Consider the following 22,820-nt stretch of genomic DNA (forward strand, 5'->3'; position numbering starts at 1 on the left):
GAATCACCTACGGTAACCTGCATTATTCCTCATAAATGGATTATTAATTTATAGTATTACCAGTGCTTCTCAGTAATCTCCTTAAATTCTTTCATTTGTTTTGCAAAGAAGGGAGAGATAGCGGATTAGTTCCTGGAGGGGAGAAGTCTTGTTTAGGTTAGTATTACCCACCCAGGAGGGTGGAAGCAGGTCCAGGGCTGAAATCTGGGAGAGGCAACTGAGGCACTCAACATGGGGAAAATTTAAGGAGGCCACCCAAAATCTCAGAAATCCAGATAAATGCTATTTTAATGCAATATTTTTAAAATCAAAATTAATGCCAAAAAAATAAAATGAAATCCCTGATGAACAAAATATCAACATTTTAAACAGAGATAGGATCCAATCCTTTAACTGGGATGACTCACCTCAACTCATCTCACCCTAATCTGGCCCTGTCAGATACTTCTTTTTAACATATTGCGCTCAAATGTTAACTTATCTTGGTTACTGAAAGTTTGGCACCCCCTTAAGTGTTGGGCCTGAGGTAAGTGTCTCACATGTCCCACCCTAATCCTGGCTGTAGGCTTTCAGTATCTTCATTTCTGTGAACTTCGGGGTGTCTGGCTGACTGGGTGAACTCTTGGTGGGCTGTCCCCGAGTTTCAGTGCCCAGCAAAGCCCACGTATGGAGCTGGGTTCAGGCACATTACTCAAGATCCCTGTGATGTCTTCTTTACTCACTTCCTCTAATGGCCAGTGCTCGGGGGCACAGGGAAGAGGGGGCAGAGCTGTCTTCCACTTCTGGGTTTGCTTCATACAACCCTGCTCTGGGCTTTTTAAGGCTGCTGTAGGCAAACAATGAGTAGCTTACAAAAAATACTCATTTTACTGAAGCCAAGTTTTATATATATATATATTAGATATGAGCAAGGAGAGGCTGGGGCATGCAGAGGGGCTATGTCACTGCCGAGGGGCACTGGCCATAGCAGGAGCAAGAGGCCTCCCTGGGTTATGCTGGATCTCACACCCACATCAAGATGAGATGGTTACAGTAGGATGGCTCTGAAGCAGACACCCTCTGCCCTGTTCCCAAACTGTCTTCCGCAGAAGCGAGTCTGGGAGCAAGGAGAGTCGGTCCACAGAAAGGTTTGCAACTGGCTGGGCTCCTGTTTTGAAAGCTTCCTCCAGGACTTGGGGTGGCACGGTTCAGCAGATGGATGTGCATTTAACCATTTCCCATGTTACTACCTGCAGACAAAGAAAAAAAATATGTAAATAAATGTTTGACCGCACAAATAGCTTACATTGCCGTCTTCTTTACGACAATGAAATAAATGAATAAAATTAAGTCAGGAGCAGTAACGATTTCGGCACAGTGGTTACTAGGCGAAAGCCGCCTTTTGTGCTCTCTCTGGAAACCGAACCGAAATGAGAAAACTCACACTGAGTGTTGGGAGCACACCATGGAATTTTTCTTGGTCACGGCTTTCAAGTGAAAAGTGAATGAAGCTGCTTTTTGCTTCCATTGCTCCTTTCATTACGAGGGCCTGCGGCAGGCCGTCTTCCCTTTGGATGCCTTGTGGCCCAGCCATCCTTGCTGAAACCCCAGGCCAAGGTGCTAATGAGAAAGCAGAGAGCTCATGGGAAGGGTGGGAAGGAACATACCCAGAAGCCCGAGTCCTCTTCTGGTCTTGAGAACTTTATTACCTTTCCTGGACTTAGTTACCTTCAGTCTGACTGAAAGCAACTGCTGCTGAGGAATGAAGGCAGAAATGAAAGCAAAGTAGAGAGAAACAGGAAGCCCTAGGGCAGGCAGGGAGAGGTCACCAAGTTTACTCCTCCATGGTCTGAGAAGAGGAGGCCCAGACCACTTCTGATGGATGCCAATCTCTTCCCCTTGGCCCTGAAAGGGGTGCTGTAGCTCCCTTAAATAACATTCCGAGGCCTTGACTTCCCCACAAGGGGTGCTGTAGCTCCCTTAAATAACATTCCGAGGCCTTGGCTTCCCCACTGTCGAGGTCGAAGTGAGGGGTGCAGAAGAAAAAAATCACGATAAGCACCTGGCTGTTTTATTTTTGCAGAAAACAATGCACAGAAATCAGTGAATTTTGTGTGTCAGAGTTCAGTCTAAGATCCGTCACAGACTGCGAATTTCCCGAAAGTATCTTGGCTTTACATTTGGTGTTAATGGCGTCAAAACTGTCTCTAGCTGTAGCTGCACAGATACCGTTAAGATTTTTTTTACGTTTCTTGGAATTTCTGTTTTAGCTCATCCTTTCCAGTTTTTTGATGAGCCCGCCACAGCTCCGACTTTTCCAGTATGATTTTCCTCACTGGAGTGTCATCGTAGGCTACTGCATAGGAACCTCATCTTTCATCTGCATCCCCACGTATATAACCTACCGGCTGATCACCACTCCGGGATCCCTGAAGGAGGTATGTGCTAGTGTGTGTGTGTGTGCTTCAGACTGGTAATTGTTTGGGGAGAAAAGGGTTCTCGTGTTATGCTCTATTCACAGGAGATAAATTCACCTTATATATGTATATAACATATACCATGTAGCCCTCGAATGGCTGCCACTGTCATCTCAAGACACTTCCCATAAAGCTCAAATAAATGTAGAGCCAGTATCTAGGGCCACTATTATCAAAGCAGCCGTCCATGCAGGTTCGCATTGGATTCGGACAGTCGGTAAAGAAACAGCGGAGCCAAAAACTGATGGGCCATAGTCTTTAATTCTAGCTTGCACCCGGCGGGCAAGTAAAAATACACACTGGGCTCCAAAACCCACTCACATTCAGTGCTCACAAAGCTACTGACTTATCCGAGTTTCCTAGAATCAAAGGTTTCTAGCTCACCAGCCTTATTCTCCTCAGTTCCCCATCTCCTTCCTTATCCCAGATACAAACTCTGCACAAACTGGCATCTCACTCAGCACTCCGCCATCTTGGCTGCTTCTCCTGGCCACATGGCCTCTTTCTGCTCTCTGCTCTGCTCCCTCTGCTCTCTCATGCTAATCATCCCAGGAACCAAGAGAGCAAGCTCTCATTCTGCCCCCATTTTATAGTGTAGATTCAAAACCTTTAATCCAATATACAAAATAGGGAAGTCTCTAATACAAAGTCACTTCTCTGAGGCATGATTGGATTGTACCGCCCCACATCAAAAAGGGTGGGAAAGGCTTAATCCCAAAACCAAGCCCCAGGCTACAACGATCCTGCCTGCCCTCAACACACATTAATATCACCTGGGCAATGGCCTCCACATGGGCAGCGTTATCTTTAACAAAGTGAGCATAATACATTTTATCTGCCCAACAACAGCAAAGAAACAAGCTGGTCATTTGGGAGCACAGTAACACACAGCTTGGGGTGTGTGTAGCGTCTTAAATTTACCAGATAACTACTTTGCCTCCTGCTTGCCATTGGAAGGGACATCAAATCAGTGGTGTCTGGGGTGATAAACAAATTTTTATTTAAGTGGAGATTATGGGAGGAAATGTTCGTGGGCATTTTTCTAATAGCAATCTAAAAAGGCTATTTTGAAAATCATCACTAAATAAGGAAGTTGTGATAACATCCTAGTTTCAGCTCAAGCCATTGAGTAAAAGAAAAAAGGGTTGCCCTTATAGCAAGACTCATCTCAGTAGTTAATAACGGGATGTAAAATTTTTAATGAAAGAACCTTACAATTTGTATAAAATTGTGTCTTTTTCAAAACATCTTTGTGTAAATTATTCCATTTTATTATCAAAAAACCATGTGAGGTGGAGAGGGAAGGTATTATTAGCTGACAAAGATACTGAGGCTAGGGAGAAGGCTGCTCAAAATTTCCTTATTTCAGTGACTTGTCCAAGGACACACAGTGCAGGGAAGCTCAGGACTCAGGTCTTCTGATTCCTGGTCCAATACCCTCCACTAGAGGTGCAGTTTCTCTTCTGGCCTCAGTTAGCCATGAACAGGTTACTAATGTAGAAATTGGTGCTAGAGGCTAAGGAAAGATGAGTTGCTATTTTTTATCCTATGTTGCTAGAGTTAGTAGTTCAGGTCCCTTACAAGTCTATGAGAGGATGCTTTTGCAGGGAATGAGCTCAAAGGGGAAGAGTGGTGTTTGGGGAAGTTAGAAGGGACAGTGCTCCATAATGACCTGGGAACTGAGATGGGCTGGTCTGTGGGTTCTTGGAAGCAAAACTTAAACATGAGACCGACATGCTCACCTTCCTGAAACATTTTGTTTTTCAACCTGAAGCAAGGGATCACGAGGCAATTAAACATCAACTCTTCCTGAGAGCTGAGTTCATTTCTTTTTCTAAAACTGAAAGCTGAATTCCAGGTGAACGGAACCCTGGAAGGAGTCACTAAATTCCTGCACCCAGACCAGTCCTGTCACAACCTCGTTCCTCGCAAAGGGCCTTGGACTCTGGTGTTGCTTGGAATGAGTGCTAGACCTAGAGTCATTGAATTTGTTCCTGCATGTTGTCCTTTATGGCAGCTGTGACGGTCTACTGCAGGGGTCCCCAAACTTTTTACACAGGGGGCCAGTTCACTGTCCCTCAGACCATTGGAGGGCCGGACTATAAAAAAAACTATGAACAAATCCCTATGCACACTGCACATATCTTATTTTAAAGTAAAAAAAACAAAACGGGAACGAATACAATATTTAAAATAAAGAACAAGTAAATTTAAATCAACAAACTGACCAGTAATTCAATGGGAACTATGCTCCTCTCACTGACCACCAATGAAAGAGGTGCCCTTTCCGGAAGTGTAGCGGGGGCTGGATAAATGGCCTCAGGGGGCCGTATGTGGCCCGCGGGCCGTAGTTTGGGGACCCCTGGTCTACTGGCTCTATTGACTCAAATCCAGAGGCCAAGGGCAGAGGTGGGAACTCAGGTTAATAAATGCCAGTATTTTTTGGTCATAGACTGCATCTCAAATCTTATTATCCTTCTTGCAAATTCCCCCTGCTGGCCACAGGAAAGTACCATCCAAAGTTATATAATTAACCGAGCTCAGTTCCATGAGTAATAGCGGTAAGGCCGACTGTAGGGCCACCTTGCCATAGGCCACTAGGTAGGGAACAGTGGGTTAATAGGAAGCGTCATGATTCAGCCAGTCAGGAGGACTAGGAGGGAGAAGACCTAGTCAGCTATGGTAAGTTATTCATCTTCTCTGGGCTTTAGTTTCTTTATCTCTAAAATGTGCTTGTTGGGCCTGACCAGGCGGTGGTGCAGTGGATAGAGCATCGGACTGGGATACAGAGGACCCAGGTTCAAGACCCCGAGGTTGCCAGCTTGAGTGCGCATCTGGTTTGGGCAAGGCTCACCAGCTTGGACCCAGGGTAGCTGGCTCGAGCAAGGGATTACTCGGTCTGCTGCAGCCCCACGGTCAAGGCACATATGAGAGGGCAGTCAACTAAGGTGTTGTAATGAAAAACTAATGATTGATGCTTCTCATCTCTCTGTTCCTGTCTGTCACTCTCTCTGACTCTCTCTCTGTCTCTGTAAAATGTGCTCATTGGACTGGATTAACATTTCCTAAATGGTAAAGTGTTTTAAGGAGCAGTAGTTCCATGGGACAGCAATAGGCATTACTGCTGGAGGAAACGATTATGTAGTTTAAAAAGCTTTGGAGAATGCTGGATGAAGACAAGTTAAGTAGGTTTCTGTAATGCGGGACTTCTCGGCAGCCTTGATATGCCCATGTGCATATTTAACCTCTGAGAGGTATAACGCATGCCCTGTTTTTGTTTTTGTTCCCCTCCCCCCGAAGAACACCAAGGAACTATAAATCTCCATCAATATCACACTGATGATCTGTAACATTCTATTTAGAGGGAGGGAGGCCTCATATAAAATTTTGGTATGAGTAAAAGAAAAAAAAAACTAAAAAAAAGGTAAATTTCATAATTTTGGGGGGCCCTGGCCATATACAAGGCTGTATTTGTGGAGTGAGCCAGCACTTGCTCCACTTTAATTTGGAGGTTAGCACATGCACCTGTAACCTGGAAGCCTCAAGTTGAGAGATAACAGCTTATTAGGTCATTCACAGAAGTCCCTGATAACCTGCACAAAGATACTGGTCCTTAATAAGTAAGCGCCCAGCAGCAATCCATTTCTTAGATTTATCACCTTGCAGAAGGCCAGCACTGGTAAAATTTGAGAGCAAGACTAGTTTGGCAACTGAAATTCTGCCAAAATATGAAAAATGAAGGTGGACCTGCCATTTTGGGGGGTCAGTAGCCAGAAGGGCAGCAGAATGAGCAGATGGGGGCAAGGGCACAAAGGCCAAATGTTCTTCTTTTGTGGTTCATCATAGACCTTCCTCCATCACGCACACGAGTGCTCTCTTCTCTTTCTGCACGACACTTCAGTCTTGCTAGCTGAGTGATCTGTGTCGTTTCCAATTAACAAGACATAATTCTGTGTAATCAGGTCACATATTCTACTTAATCAGCTTCCATAATTCCCCAATATCTGTGGGAAAGAATGATTTGTGAAATTTTGCTTATTATCACTTCACACATCCTAGCATCTATGGCCATACCACCCTGAATGCACCCAATCTTGTCTGATCTCGGAAGCTAAGCAGGGTCGGGCCTGGTTAGTACTTTGATGGGAGACTTCACACGTCCAGGTAGCTGATGGGCCCTGCAGCATCTCCCTGCTAAATGGGCTTCCAGTGGGAGATTTCAGTATTTGAATTTAAGCCCATTAGGAACACACCATGTGCAATTTTGTGAATTTCATTAAGTATGAGAATGGAACTTTTTGAGTTCCATAGTCCCTGCTCCTTAAAGAAGAACAAACTCCCAGAATCAGGAAATAAAAATGACTGAAGGGGACTACATACTTTTTCAATCTAAAATAAAAAGAGTAAGTAGTAGAGCTTCACCTATAATAAATAAATCAAAAAATGCTTTCAGAAACAGTTTTGCCTGCTCACACAGCCAGACTTTGCCATCGAAGGTTTTATAAAGCAGCTTAGTAAAGGTTTTTCTAAGCCCCGCAGTGCTGCTCCTTTTCCCTCTCCTCATCCTTGAGCTGCTTCAGGCCACTTGAGGCTTTTACAAGCCTTGTGTATATTTCATGCACAAGCACAAGCATATTGCAGATCTGTCTAAAGTTTCTGTGTACCTCAGCTCTTTCTTTTCTTCTTTCTTTTCTTTTCCTTTCCTTTCCTTTCCTTTCCTTTCCTTTCCTTTCCTTTCCTTTCCTTTCCTTTCCTTTCCTTTCCTTTCCTTTCCTTTCCTTTCCTTTCCTTTCCTTTCCTTTCCTTCCTCCCTTTCCCTTCCTTCCTTCCTTCCTTCCTTCCTTCCTTCCTTCCTTCCTTCCTTCCTTCCTTCCTTCCTTCCTTCCTTTCCTTCTCTCTTTCTTTAAGTGAGAGAAGGGGAGATAGACAGAATATTGTCATGTGCCCTAATGAGGATCTATCTACCCAGCAATTCTTCATCTGGGGATGATGCTCGAATCAACTGAGCTATTTTAAGTACCTGAGGCTGATGCTCCGACCAGCTGAGCTATCCTCAGAGCTGGGGCCAACCCTTGAACCAATCAAGCCAGTGGCTATGGGAGGAGAAGAGGCAAAGAAGGGGGAGAGGGAGGAGGAGAGAAGCAGGTAGTGGCTTCTCTTGTGTGCTCTGATGGGTAATCGAACCTGGGACATCCATGCACTGGGCCGATGCTCTATCCACTGAGCAAACCAGCCAGGGTAACCTCAGCTGTTTCTAATGTAAAACTTCTCAGACTTTTCCCTGTGATGAGCACATTAGCATGTGATTACTTTGGGAGTGATTTCAATAGTCACATCTTTTTAATTATGTGATGATTCGCACCCCTGTATGAACGAACTAACCAGGACTATACTCCTTTATAGGTGGGTTCATTCAATTAGTACCATCTTGGCTGTAATGTGGCTGATAGCACTATGTGCTGTGCCTGTAGTGTGCATGCAGGGCTGAAGGGAGAGGGGCCGAAATCCAGCACTCACTCTGCTCCCCGCATCCTGTGTGACCACATGAAAACTCCTCCTCCCAGAGAAAAAGATGGGTTTTCCCAGGTCACCAAAGGCGTGTCACAGACCAGCCGAGCTTCTATGGCAGGCTCATTTTCCTCTCCCATTAGAGACATAATGACTTTCATAATTAGTTCACAGATGCTTATAGTTTCCAAATATTCAAATTTAATTCATACTTGATAATGACTAAATTGAAAATTCCTTTAAGAAAAGTCAATGAGACTATTGACAATGTCGATATATTTTTTCAATACTGTTAAATTACAAGATGTTTGTAACATCACATTTTCTTCCCAACAGCGTATTATTGAAAGCATCACTCCGGAAACACCAACAGAAATTCCCTGCGGGGACATCCGCTTGAATGCCGCATGAAGCACTTCAGTGAGAGGAACATGGCTTCCTAACAACCTTCTCCTTCAGTTCTGACAAGTCACACCTCACCTTCCCCTCCAAATGAATGAGCTTCCAGCTAAACCTGACAGTGGAAGGGCCTTCTTCATAGAGACTCAGTCCCAAAAGGCTGGGGTGCACGGCCTCTAGCCGTGTCTCTCTGTGAAATCTCCTGGCCATATTACCGTGTCAGACTCGGTGATGCAGCTGAACTAGACTATCTTGGAGGTGATGAAACCACCATATAATCAGTTAGGATTAGGTTTAGAATCAAGCCTGTGAACATCTGTATCATTTCTCGTTATGATCATTGCTATCTGACGCCTGTTTGCTTGTCAAGTTTTCACTGTTCATGGATGCATAGACTGGGTAGTAGAAAATAGAGACACTGGCCTGATAACTATATCTTTTCTGAGCAGCATAGAACTCTGTAGCTGAATCTACTAGCACCCTGTAACCCATGTGCTGCTGTGGCGTCAGGAGAGGAAGGTATAAGAAACTAAACTGAAAAATCTGCAGCGTTCTGTGGCTATCTGATTTTAGCTCTGTATACTTCCAATGACTTGAGTTTGACTGTTGAGGTTACTCTGCTTTGTGAAGAGAGTCTAAATCCACTTCTCACTTATAGGGTACATAGATTTGGCACCCTGACCTAAACCAATGTCATCCTCAATCCAAAAGTATTTGGAATGTCTGAGATAGCCTTATAATAAATGCCCCCCCCCCCCAACCCCTTGACCCTTCCTGGTTGACTGGCCAGGTTTGTGAGCCCTCCAGATATTTTCCAAGAAAGAGTAAGGCTGATTGAAAGAGGATCAGTTAAATGAATAACCTTTCAAATTCAACATATAGCCCTTAATATACATCAAGTAAATTTGACCTTTGTTGGTTTATAACTCTCAGAGGCATGGGTAGAGAAGCAAATTTTACCACATGTGAGATTTTCTCATCAAAATCTTAAAGGGAAAGAAGTCTAATCAATAAGAAAATGACTCAATTATCTAGCTTCATATATATATATAATATTATAAATATATTATATATATTATATATTATATATATAATTTATATAATTGTATATAATTTATTTCTATTATATATGTAATTTAATTCTAACAACCTTATAGAGAGAAGATTCATACAGCAGAGGTCTGGTTTTATTCATTTATAGTTTCTCCTCCCTTGGCCTCCTTGACCTGCTTCTCTATCCCTCCCCCTCCCAATGATCTTGCATTCTCCCTACATCCTTTTATTTCTGAATCTTTGCTTTTTCCACCAGGATACTTTTCTTATAGATGATAGCAACTGAGTTTTCCAAAATATTATAGGAAAAGAGGGGGGGGGTTTAAAAAATATTTCGTGCTGACCTACCTTCATACCGTCACTCCTTCATTCCTTCTTGCTACCTTATTTCCATGCTCTGCTTTCCAGCAAGCTTACAGGGGAGAGTTATAGGAGGGCCGTGTATTCAGTGGTCAATAGCTTTGCAAATTTAAGAACACGCTTTATAAAGATATCTGGATACGGATTCTCCCCATCCCACACACACTTACGCATTTCCCAAAGATAACATTTTTTTTTTTTTTGTATTTTTCTGAAGCTGGAAACGGGGAGAGACAGTCAGACAGACTCCCGCATGCGCCCGACCGGGATCCACCCGGCACGCCCACCAGGGGGCGATGCTCTGCCCCTCCCGGACGTTGCTCTGCCGCGACCAGAGCCACTCTAGCGCCTGGGGCAGAGGCCAAGGAGCCATCCCCAGCGCCCGGGCCATCTTTGCTCCAATGGAGCCTTGGTTGCAGGAGGGGAAGAGAGAGACAGAGAGGAAGGGGGGGGGGTGGAGAAGCAAATGGGTGCTTCTCCTATGTGCCCTGGCCGGAAATCGAACCTGGGTCCCCCGCACGCCAGGCTGACGCTCTACCGCTGAGCCAACCGGCCAGGGCAAAGATAACATTTAAAAAAAAGAATTAGAGTTTTGCCAAAACAGGCATTAGGAGAATTGTATAGGTGTTTTGAAAAAAATTTCCAACTTCATTAGATTGAAAAAATCCAAAAATCTCTGTTTTGCATCATTTGTATTTACTTGGCCCCTATTTATCAATACTATTACAGATATTTTTCTATAAGGAAATCTTAAGAGTAGGTACATGGACTTTAAAATGATCTTTTAGCCCTGTCCAGATAGCTTGGTTGGTTAGAGCATCGTCCTGCAATACAGAGGTAGCTGGTTTGATCCTTGGTCAGGGCACATACAGAAACAGATTGATGTTTCTGTCCCCTTCTTTCCACCTCCCTCTCTCTGAAATCAGTAATAAAAAAAAAGAATAAAACTGTATTTTAAAAAACTTTCTCATTTAATGTGGTACTTACATAAAAGTAAAAAATAAAAATGGAATTGAATTGTAAAGTTACTTAAGTACTGAAGTTAATTTTTTTTCTGCTGTTTTATTAGTAATAAATATCCGAGAATTAGGCAAGACACAAGACACAGGCATGGAGGCAATTCAATTGATTGAAGTTGTTTCCTATATTGATGTGCAATGAAATCCAAAGAATTACTCTCCCTTCCAGAAAACTTGCAACCCACTGAAAACTTATTCCATTTGCTGCATGGAACATGACTTGTAACTTAAATTCATTGACCTGGCTGCCCCATCTGGAGAAGAATGCAAAAACCCTGACAAATCCAAAGTCAGTAGACTAGCTTCAAAATCAAATAATGAAAATTAAATAATGGGCCTTGGCTGGTTGGTTCAGTGGTAGAGCATTGGCTTGGAGCGTGGATGTCCCGGGTTTGATTCCCAGTCAGGACACACAGGAGAAGTGACATCTGCTTCTCTATCCCTCCCCCTCCCCTTCTCTGTCTCTCTCTTCCCCTCCAGCAGCCAGTGGCTTAATTGGTTCGAGCGCATTGGCCCAGGGTGCTGAGGATGGCTCCATGGAGCCTCTGCCTCAGGCACTAAAAATACCTCAGTTGCAAGCATGGCCCCAGATAGGTAGAGCATCGGCCCTAGATGGGGTTGCTGGGTGTATCCTGGTCAGGGCACATACGGAGTCTGTCTCTCTATCCCCTCTTCTCACTTGGAAAAGAAGGGGAAAAAATCAAATCTCAAAAAAATGAAATCTCAGAATAAGGCCAAAAGTTACTCTGTGAGATGAGTCACCACATCACAGCCACTTTTTACTAAGTGTGTTAATTTGGTGCCACCAATCTCAATATTAAATTGTATGAATTTCCACTTAACTCACACAACCCACATCACCTCTTAAAAGGGAGAGTATACTCTCAGAATTAGAATGGTATTCTTGCTGATAAGGAGGAAAGAATGACCTGTTTTTTCTTTCTGCTATATAATTGATTTGGAGTTCACTGACAAAGCAAAGCCTAGAACTATGGAATGCAGTGGCTTACCTGTGCTGCTCTCAGACATGCCTTAGTTACCTAATGGTCCAATCCAAGCCTGCTGCCTTTCTCAGCATGTCTCTCTACTCACAAGTCAGCAACTGGTGCTTAAGACACCATTAAGCACAACAGCAATCAGAGGGCGTTCTCACCCTCCCCTCTTTCTTTTCCTTTCTTTCTTTCCTTCCCTCCTTCCTTCATTTCTCTCTCTCTCTCTCTCTCTCTCTCTCTCTCTCTCTCTCTCCCTTTCTTTCTTTCTTTCTTTTTTTCTTTTCTTTTCTTTCTTTCTCTTTCTTTCTTTCTTTCTTTCTTTCTTTCTTTCTTTCTTTCTTTTTCTTTCTTTCTTTCGTGTCAAGGAGGTTAAGGAAGAGGAGCAGTACTTTTGTCACAGAGACTATGAGACAACATGTTATCCCCATAAGTAATGTAATAAAAGTAAAGCAGTCAGAATAAGTTGTATATTTTATTTTATATTATTTACACTAAGCTGCTCCTGTATGTGTTCTGGCCAAGGAATCAAACTGGTGATCTCCATGCTCTGGGATGACACTCCAAACAACTGAGCTACCTGGACAGGGTTTAATTTTTATTGACTTTTAGAAATGGGGGGGGGGGGAGAAGGGAAGCATTTGTTGTTCCACCTAGTCTTGCATCCTATGTGTGCCCTGACCGGGGATCAAACCCTCAACCTTGTTTTTTCGGGATGACGTTCTTAATCGACTGAGCTAACCAGTCAGAGCTAAGAAATTGTATATTTTAAAGTCATCATGGAGGTCACACATTATTTAAAATGCAAGGAAAGTTACAAAAAAGACTCTAAATTAGGGAGATGAGCTTATATAGTGTTTGCTTGAGAAGCATGTTAGAGAATACATTTGTAAATCCAAATATTAAAAAAGAAATGTTAAGACCAGGAATTATCCCTTCACTGTAGAAAACTTTTCTGGTCCATTTGAAAAAGTCTGATTTTTTTTCTTCAATATCAGAGATAAGTCAATGATATTTGTTAAATTTTTTTGTGTTTAATTCCATGGAAAGACAATTTCAAATTTCTAAATCTTTTTCTTACTTTCTGTAGTATCACCCTTTTCCCTCATTGCTTAACTGTCACTAAATTTTAACGGGAGAACAATATTTTAAAGTTCAGATAACTACATTAGACAAAGAAACAAACCTGGTGACTAAGCTAATTTCTCTGCTCTTCTTGGAATCTGGAAATTTCTAAAGAAAGGTGAACTTAAGTTCACCTCTCTCAATTGATTTAATAAGCATTTACCACAATGAACAAGATAAATATTTTAGGATGGGATCTTAAATATACAGTTATAATCTATTCAGTATTATTTGTATGTTGTCTTTTTTTTTTTTTTTTTTGTATTTTTCTGAAGCTGGAAACGGGGAGAGACAGTCAGACAGACTCCCGCATGCGCCCGACCGGGATCCACCCAGCACGCCCACCAGCGGGGACAACGCTCTGCCCACCAGGGGCGATGCTCTGCCCCTCCGGGGCATCGCTCTGCCGCAACCAGAGCCACTCCAGCGCCTGGGGCAGAGGCCAAGGAGCCATCCCCAGCGCCAGGGCCATCTTTGCTCCAATGTAGCCTTGGCTGCAGGAGGGGAAGAGAGAGACAGAGAGGAAGGAGGGGGTGGGGGTGGAGAAGCAAATGGGCGCTTCTCCTATGTGCCCTGGCTGGGAATCGAACCCGGGTCCCCCACACGCCAGGCCGACGCTCGACCGCTAAGCCAACCGGCCAGGGCCTCTATGTTAAGTCTTTTAAAACAACTAACCTTTCAAGAGGCTAAGTCCTTTTTGAGAAGTGACTCAACATATTTCTATTAGAATTTGAGGTGGTATTTCTCTTACTGACACATCACAAAATCCCTATCAAATTGCTGCTTTACCACCAATGCAAGTTTTTGTTTGTTTGTTTTTAAGCTATCAAAACAGATTTTGTTCACTGACCAACTAATCTGGAAATAGTGTGCATTGTTGGAGCACCTCATCAGAAAAAGGTTTTAGTGTTTCCTAAAGAAGAACCTTATCATTTAGGGAAAAGAACAGGTGACATCAGTCCTTTGGTTGTATAAGAGGATACAATTGAAGATTTCAAACATAGTAGTTTATTTCTAGCACTTCTTAAACACTGGAAGTCCAAACAACAAATACTTGAGGAGGAGAAGTTAATCCATCTTTATACTGAGACACCTAAATTTCTATAAACAAATAAAAGCACTTGCTAATATTTTTTAAAAAGGCATTTTGAAAGATTATTCTTATTCAAACTTTAGTATTAGAAATATACTTATCTTAAGAAAACTTGATACATGAAAAAATGCATATTTTAAAAGATAAAGTTAGTGACTTAAAGAAGAATTTGTAGTTATTTCTCAAATGATATTCAATATATGATTTTATTTATAAGCAATTTTTTAGGGTACTTGTATGTTAAACATATCAGTGAGGTGCTTCAAGTTCTAAATTATGGTTAATTGAATTATATCAATGGTATTTCTTTTTCCTCATTGTACTTTCTTCTTCCACAATACTTAGAGCTAAGAATAGGTAAATTTCTTCCACTATTCACTTCTGTCAGTAGTGGTAATATGAAATTTACCAATGTTATATTTTTACATGAAGCATCCTATTCTTAAACTTTAGCAGAATTAAACATGAGTTTTATTTTGTGTAAAAGTAAAGAGTAGATGCATAGAATGCCTCTATATTCATTTATGCAGCAATTTAGGCATAAATGTTCTAAGTTAGATTGTAAAGCACCAGTCAATGCCTTATGTTGTGAAAGATTACTGTAATAACTCTTAACATCATAATAAATTAATTTGTTCATACTCTTTTAAAAAGAAAATTTCGAACTCTTTTTGTGTGTGTGTGACAGAGATAGAGAGAGAGAGAGAGAGAGAGACAAGGACAGAGAGGGACAGACAGACAGGAAGGGAGAGATGAGAAGCATCAATTCTTCGTTGAGGCTCCTTAGCTTCCTTAGTTGTTCATTGATTGCTTTCTCATATGTGCCTTGATGGGGGGGGGGGGGCGCTACAGCAGAGCAAGTGACCCCTTGCTCAAGACAGTGAGCTTGGACTCAAGCCAGCGACCTTGGGCTTCAAGCCAGTGTACATTGGGCTCAAGCCAGCAACCATAAGGTCATGTCTAGGATTCCATGCTCAAGCTAGCAACCCCTCACTGAAGTTCGTGAGCCAGCTCTCAAGCCAGATAAGCCTGCGCTCAAGCCGGCAACCTTGGGGTTTTGAATCTGGGTCCTCTGTGTCCCAGTTTGATGCTCTATCTACTGCGCCACTGCCTGGTCAGGCAGAAATTTTCAAACTCTTAAGGTTAAAATAAAAATCTTAATTTTAACTTTATATTGTTAAAACATTTACACGTTCCCCCAGAATATCACTGCATACCATTTGCAAATATTTGGCATCAAAATTTCCTAGAATTAGAGACATTAAATTTCAGTAAAGCTAAATAATTACAATTCTTTGCAATTTGTGCAAAGCTTTACTTATAATGTACTTTCACATGTGTCATATCATTTAATTATCAGAGCTCTGTGTGACAGTTATTTTCCCAATTTTGCAGATGAGGAGCCTGAGGGTCAGAGAGGTTAATTGATTTGCCCAAGTTCACACAGCTGGAAAGTTCTAGAACAGGCCTTATGACTAGATTTTCTAATTGCTGGCCAAAGGTTATTTGCATGTTTATCTTTTAAATCATCATTTATAAAAGCCTAAATACACAGATCTTAAATTCAAAAGAGAAAATCATGAGGGCCATGTTCTCAAAAAACAAGGACATACATTCTCCTCCATAATCCCAACACGATTATCAAAATCAGCAAAGTAACTTTGATACATTATGGCCATCTAATCTCAGACCCCATTCAATAATGTCATTCTAGCACAAGGCTCCATTCCAGAATCATATTTTTCATTCAGTTTCATGTTTCTTTCGTTTTGTTCAGTCTGGGAGAGTTTCCCAACCTTTCCTTGACTTTCATGAACTTGACACTTTAGAAGATTACAGGTCACTTATTTTGCTGAACGCCCCTCAATTTGATTGGTTTAATGACTGATTCCTCGAGATTAGAGTCAAGCTGTGTATTTTTGGCAGAAATATCACAGGAATGATACTGTGTTCTCACTGCATCCTGTCAGGTGGAACACAATTTGATTTGTCCCCCTGCTGGAGATGCTAACCTTAAGCCCTTGATTAAGGTAGTGTCTGCCAGGCATTCCACTCTATACTTTCCTTTTGTAATTGATTAGTATTCTGTAAGGAGAGATGATTCTGTGCGAATATCCTGTTCTTCATCTAACTCTCAATTCATTCATTTATTTTATTTTGCAGATTTTTATTTTATTTAGTGTATTATAACCTATTCTTATTTATTTCAATGTTTAAGGCCCTGGCCGGTTGGCTCAGCGGTGGAGCGTCGGCCTGGCGTGCGGGGGACCCGGGTTCGGTTTCCGGCCGGGGCACATGGGAGAAACGCCCATTTGCTTCTCCATCCCCACCCCCCTCCTTCCTCTCTGTCTCTCTCTTCCCCTCCCACAGCCGAGGCTCCATTGGAGCGAAGATGGCCCAGGCGCTGGGGATGGCTCCTTGGCCTCTGCCCCAGGCGCTGTAGTGGCTCTGGTCGCTGCAGAGCATCGTCCCCTGGTGGGCAGAGCATAGCCCCTGGTGGGCGTGCCGGGTGGATCCCGGTCGGGCGCATGCAGGAGTCTGTCTGACTGTCTCTCCCCGTTTCCAGCTTCGGAAAAGTACAAAAAAAAAAAAATTTAAATTGTCCCGTATTTAGTTAGTGAGAGTCCTTTCAAGCTAGCTTCTGTGTCCTTTTGACATGTCCCCCTAATTCTTGGAAAACTTCCTTACCTCTGGAATAAGATATTTTAGTCACATCTTTTACTTTGTCTGCCACTGTCCCTTCTCCAAGAAGCCCTGATTCTTTTTAGTGACGAATGTGTTTAGAAACGTCGATGTAGAAAGATGCTAAGCTATGCTCATTGCTGTTGGGGTGTCCCTGATACCAAGTCCTCTCACTGGACAGAACTAACGTGTATGTGCAGTTACATACACACACATTCACACTGATAACTATTTCTTACCGTGCAAACTATGAGTTCACCCCATTTTCTCCAGTTCCAACTGCAAACTATCAAGTTCATTCTAGTCTCCTCTCTTCATATTTAGAACCCCTTCTAGGACAATGAGAAACCTGGCTGTTATCCTGAATGTATTGACTTATTTAATCGGTATCCCTGATTATCAGTAATATTCCATCGCTTATAACACTGCCTTCTACATAGAAGCCCTCTTTACCCCATTCACAGTCTGGCCCTTCATGCCGGGACTGCCTCCTGTACAAATGCCCTTCTCACCCTGCTCAGACTGACAATCCTTGTTAGGCAGTCAACACCGCCCCCCTCTGCCTTCCTTACCCCACTTGGGCTCTAACATCCTGCATGGGCCTCCTCTCTGCATGGATCACCCTCTGCCCTCCTTTTGGGATGACACCAAGTACAGGCTGCTCCACAAAGCTCTTCTTCACTGTGTTTTAGTGACACCCAGTTCTGGGCCATGATGGCTTTACCTTGCTCCACCCCATTTAGTGGCTTTTGGACATCATTGTTAGGGACTGGTAAAGAAACTGGTTTACATTACTAATTACAATTATAGTAAAAAAAAAAAGAGCTCTCTTTTCATTTTTTAAGTGAGAGAAGGGGAGACAAAGAGACAGACTCCTGTATGTGCCCTGACCTGGCAACCCCCGTTTTGAGCCAATGCTCAAATCAACCAAGCTATCTTCAGCACTCGGAGCCAACGCTCAAACTAATCTAGCCACTGGCTGCAAGAGGGGAAGAGAGAGAAGAGGAGGAGAGGGTGGGGGAGAGAAGCTGATGGTTGCTTCTTATGTGTGCCCTGACTGGGTATCAAACCTGGGACATCTGTACACCAGGCCAACGCTGTATCTACTGAACCAACCAGCCAGGGCAGAGCTACTACTTTCCTAAGGGGCAGAATGAAGAAGGAGATTAGCTGTATAGTGGGGTGGGCAGAGTTTGGACAAAGCATTTTCCAGAGCAGAAACTTCAGTATTCAAGTATATTTCTAAATTCTTGTTCCCAAACCCACAAACTTTCTTGCTATTTCTTTAATTCTTTTTTAAGGCTTTGTCTTTTCTTTTCTTTTTATTTTCCTTAGTGAGAGGGAGGAAGGGAGGAAGGGAGACAGACAGACAGGAAGGGAGAGAGGTATGAGAAGCATCAATTCATAGTTGCAGCACTTGAGCTGTTCATTGATTGCTTTCTCATACGTGCTTTGCTGGCGGGAGGGGGGGGGGAGACTCCAGCCGAGCCAGTGACCCCTTGCTCAAGCCAGCAAACGTAGGCTCAAGCCAGTGACCTTTGGTTCCAGCCAGTGACCATGGGGTTATTTCTAGGATCCTATACTCAAGCCGGTGACACCACATTCAAGCTGGTGAGCCTATACTCAAGCCAGCAACCTTGAGGTTTTGAAACTGGGTCTTCAGTGTCCTAGGTCAATGCTCTATCTACTGTACCACCACCTGGTCAAGCCAAGGCTTTGTCTTCTTTTTTTTTTTTTTTTTTTTTTTTTTGTATTTTTCTGAAGCTAGAAACCAGGAGATACAGTCAGACAGACTCCCGCAATGCCCACCAGGGGGCAACGCTCTGCCCCTCCGGGGTGTCTCTCTGCCGCAACCAGAGCCACTCTAGCACCTGGGGCAGAGGCCAAGGAGCCATCCCCAGCGCCCGGGCCATCTCTGCTCCAATGAAGCCTCGGCTGCGGGAGGGGAAGAGACAGACAGAGAGGAAGGAGAGGGGGAGGGGTGGAGAAGCAGATGGGCGCTTCTCCTGTGTGCCCTGGCCGGGAATCAAACCCGGGACTTCTACACACCAGGCCGACGCTCTACCGCTGAGCCAACCGGCCAGGGCCAAGGCTTTGTCTTCTTAACACACAAAAGATCCAGCATATCTGGCACACAGCTCCCAACTTGCTGAATGCATGAAAATATATAATATTTCATGTCACTTGTCTAGCCTGGTTTCCCTCCATCATAAACGTATATAGCTCATGTCATACATTTTGCCAAAAGCAAAAATCTCTTCCATACCTGTATAAAGAGCAACCAGATAGGATTGAGAAGACAGGGCTTAAGTCCTTTCTAACCTGCTACCAAACTAAGTAACCTTAGTCAAGTCAGTCAGCTTTACTGGCCCCATCTCCTCATGGGTAGTTATATAACTATGATGATAAATTTTAATACTTGCTGTGTGCTTACTGTCCGGCACAGCATTACACACATCGTTTCAAGCAATCCTCAAAGTAATCTTATGAAAGAGACACTTATTATCCCTATTTTACAAATAAGAAAAAATAAAGCTTAGAGAATTAAAATAATTTGTCTAAAATTATGCAGCAAGTGATAGACCCAAGACTTCCAAGTCTTGGCTCTTAAACATGATGTCATAACACCTTAAAAACTTTTTAAATTGCAGGGGCTCTATGTCCAAGATCATTCCAGTTTAAAAATTCTAACTCTAAGAACTATTTAGCCTGATCTCTGGTGGTTCAGTGGATAAACAGTCGACCTGGAACGCTGAGGTCACTGGTTTGAAACCCTGGGCTTGCTCCGTCAAGGCACATACAACAAGCAAGCAATGAACAACTCAAGTGAAGCAACTATGTGTTGATACTTCTCGAGTGCCCACTCACTGTAAAATCAACAAACAAAATCTTTAAATAAAAAAAAAAAGAAATATGTAACAGACACTAAGACCATGAAGTTAAAACAATGAAGTAACAACTTCTAAACCTTTACTCATACCACCCTGCAGAAGGCACTGGGCAAACAAAATTGAGATTGGCTCTTTGCCCACAAACAACTGACATGCTGTCACTATGATTATAACTATAATGCTATGTTGAGGTACAGAATGCAAAGGAAACAGAAGTGTTGCTGAAACAAAGACGGGTATTAAAAGAGGCTTTCTGGAGGCAATGACATGTCAGTTTTAAAAACAAGGATTTAGGCAAAACATGGTATTCCAGGCAAAACAGTGGGAAGGCACAGTTGTCATGAAACAGCTTTATGTAGTTGGTATGACTGGAGTAAGAATAAACAAGGGGAGGGAGAAAAAAAATTAAGATATTTTAAGTCATTCACATGTAGTAATTGAAAACTGAGCCAGTAGTTTACCAACTAATAAAATGTCTTTAAATTCATTACTTTAGACCTCATTATTTAAAACAACACATGTCTAGCAACAAATTTAATAAATCCCTTATTCACACTGGTTCAGATAATACATTATTCAAGAACTGCTTTCCTATGAATAAGTCATTCACTCATCAACTCATATGTAAATTCTTTTTTTGTTGTTTTTGTTTTTTTGTTTTTGTTTTCTTGCATCCAACAGGTTATCATCAGTGCCTGCCCTCCACCCCGCATCTGACCTTTCTGCTGCACTCAGTGTGCTCAGTGCTCCTTCTCAGTATCCTTCCCAGGATCTTGTTCAAATCCATCCACATTTACTGAGCACTCACCATCTACCAGTCCCCATGTTGGCTGCTGGGAAACTCTCCACCTCTCTGAACTCTAGACTTTTCCATTTGCTCTCCTGAGACTCTTCTGTTCTTTTTTCTTTCTTTATTTCTTTTTTTTTTTTTTTTTTGTATTTTTCTGAAGCTGGAAACGGGGAGAGACAGTCAGACAGACTCCCGCATGCGCCCGACCGGGATCCACCCGGCACGCCCACCAGGGGCGATGCTCTGCCCACCAGGGGGCGATGCTCTGGCCCTCCGGGGCGTCACTCTGCCGCGACCAGAGCCACTCTAGCGCCTGGGGCAGAGGCCCAGAGGCCAAGGAGCCATCCCCAGCGCCCGGGCCATCTTTGCTCCAATGGAGCCTTGGCTGCGGGAGGGGAAGAGAGAGACAGAGAGGAAGGAGGGGGTGGGGGTGGAGAAGCAAATGGGCGCTTCTCCTATGTGCCCTGGCCGGTAATCAAACCCGGGTCCCCGCACGCCAGGCCGACGCTCTACCGCTGAGCCAACCGGCCAGGGCCGACTCTTCTGTTCTTGCTCTGTATTCTTTCCCCAAGTAATCTAGCTACTTCCCTGGTATTGAGTAACCTACACTCTATGACCAGCCTGTTTTAAGTGCGTTATATAAATGAGGTCATTTGATCATCAGAAGTGTCTCATCAAGTAGGTACCTTAATTTCCCCATTTCACAGATGAGAAAATTGAGGTACTGAAAGATAGCTCAGAGTTCTACAGCTGGTAGGTTGCTGATAAGGGAGTCAAAGTAGATGGTCTGAATGGAGGGCTTACCTCTTTACACTTGACTGCCTCTCCCTCCGCCTGAAGAGTTACAGCCAAGTACATGGCTCCAGTTTTGACATATCTCCTGAATAGGTCCTTCTCTAATGTTTGTGGAGCCCAGACAAAAGAACACATTGAAGGCCTATATTTCTAAAGTCTAAAACTTTTAAAGTTATAAACAAAACTATCAATATATTCAATGTATTCTATCATCCTATCTTTTATTATTATTATTATTATTATTAAATTTAATGCAGTGATATTGATAAATCAGGGTACATATGTTGAGAGATAACATCTCCAGATTATTTTGACATTTGATTATGCTGCATACTCCTCACCCAAAGTCAAATTGTCTTCTGTCACCTTCTATCTGGTTTTCTTTGTGCCCCTCCCCTCCCTCCACCCCCTCTCTCTCCTTCCTCACCCCCCCATCCCACCACCATTACCATCACATTCTTGTCCATGTCTCTGAGTCTCATTTTTATGTCCCACCTATGTATGAATTCATATAGTTCTTACTTTTTCTGATTTACTTATTTCACTCCATATAATGTTATCAAGGTCCATCCATGTTGTTATAAATAATCCGATGTCATCATTTCTTATGGCTGAGTAGTATTCCATAGTATGTATGTACCAAAGCTTTTTAATCCACTCGTCCTCTAATGGACACTTGGGCTATTGTGAACAATGCTGCCACAAACATGGGGGTGCATTTCTCCTTTCGGAACAGTTCTATGGTGTCCTTGGGGTATATTCCTAAAAGTGGGAGAGCTGGGTCAAAAGGCAGTTAGATTTTCAGTTTTTTGAGGAATCTCCATACTGTTTTCCACAGTGACTGCACCAGTCTGCATTCCCACCAGCAGTGCAGGAGGGTTCCCTTTTCTCCACATCCTCGCCAGCACTTATTCTGTGTTGTTTTGTTGATGAGCGCCATTCTGACTGGTGTGAGGTGATATCTCATTGTGGTTTTAATTTGCATTTCTCTAATGATTAGTGATGTTGAGCATTTTTTCATATGCCTATTAGCCATCTGTATGTGCTCTTTGGAGAAGTGTCTATTCATTTCTTTTGCCCATTTTTTGATTGGATTGTTTGTCTTCTTGGTGTTGAGATTTACAAGTTCTTTACAAATTTTGGTTATTAACCTCTTATCAGATGTATTGTCAAATATGTTCTCCCATTGTGTAGTTTGTCTTTTTATTTTGTTCTTATTGTCTTTAGCTGTGCAAAAGCTTTCTAGTTTGATATAGTCCCATTTGTTTATCCTGTCTTTTATTTCACTTGCCCGTGGAGATAAATCAGCAAATATATTGCTTCAAGAGATGTCGGAGAGCTTACTGCCTATGTTTTCTTCTAAGATACTTATGGTTTCATGGCTTACATTTAAGTCTTTTATCCATTTTGAGTTGATTTTTGTGAATGGTGTAAGTTGGTGGTCTAGTTTCATTATTTTGCAGGTAGCTGTCCAATTTTCCCAACACCATTTATTAAAGAGGCTGTCTTTACTCCAATGTATGCTCTTACCTCTTTTGTCAAATATCAGTTGTCCATAGAGGTGTGGGTTTATTTCTGGGTTCTCTATTCTGTTCCATTGATCTATATGCCTGTTCTTATGCCAGTACCAGGCTGTTTTGAGTACAATGGCCTTGTAGTA

The 22,820-nt window shown here is 42.7% G+C and overlaps 1 protein-coding gene across 6 annotated transcripts in view; it reads left to right on the plus strand.

Annotated features, from left to right (window-relative positions):
• The window catches only part of LOC136384689 (sodium-dependent serotonin transporter-like), a 28,095-nt gene extending 16,711 nt beyond the window's left edge, over nt 1-11,384 (plus strand). For 5 of the 6 annotated variants that reach the window (XM_066355154.1, XM_066355155.1, XM_066355157.1 and 2 more), the window contains 2 exons: nt 2,250-2,417; nt 8,301-11,384. In XM_066355154.1, coding sequence (XP_066211251.1) covers nt 2,250-2,417; nt 8,301-8,375 — 243 coding nt within the window. In that variant the 3' untranslated portion in view covers nt 8,376-11,384. Of the gene's footprint in view, nt 1-1,088; nt 1,265-2,249; nt 2,418-8,300 lie in introns of those variants that run through there. The other variant, XM_066355158.1, reaches the window with a different exon arrangement.
• Nucleotides 11,385-22,820: the final 11,436 nt, after the last annotated feature.

Source organism: Saccopteryx leptura, chromosome 13, assembly GCF_036850995.1.
Source record: "Saccopteryx leptura isolate mSacLep1 chromosome 13, mSacLep1_pri_phased_curated, whole genome shotgun sequence".
Taxonomy (NCBI): Eukaryota; Metazoa; Chordata; class Mammalia; order Chiroptera; family Emballonuridae; genus Saccopteryx; species Saccopteryx leptura.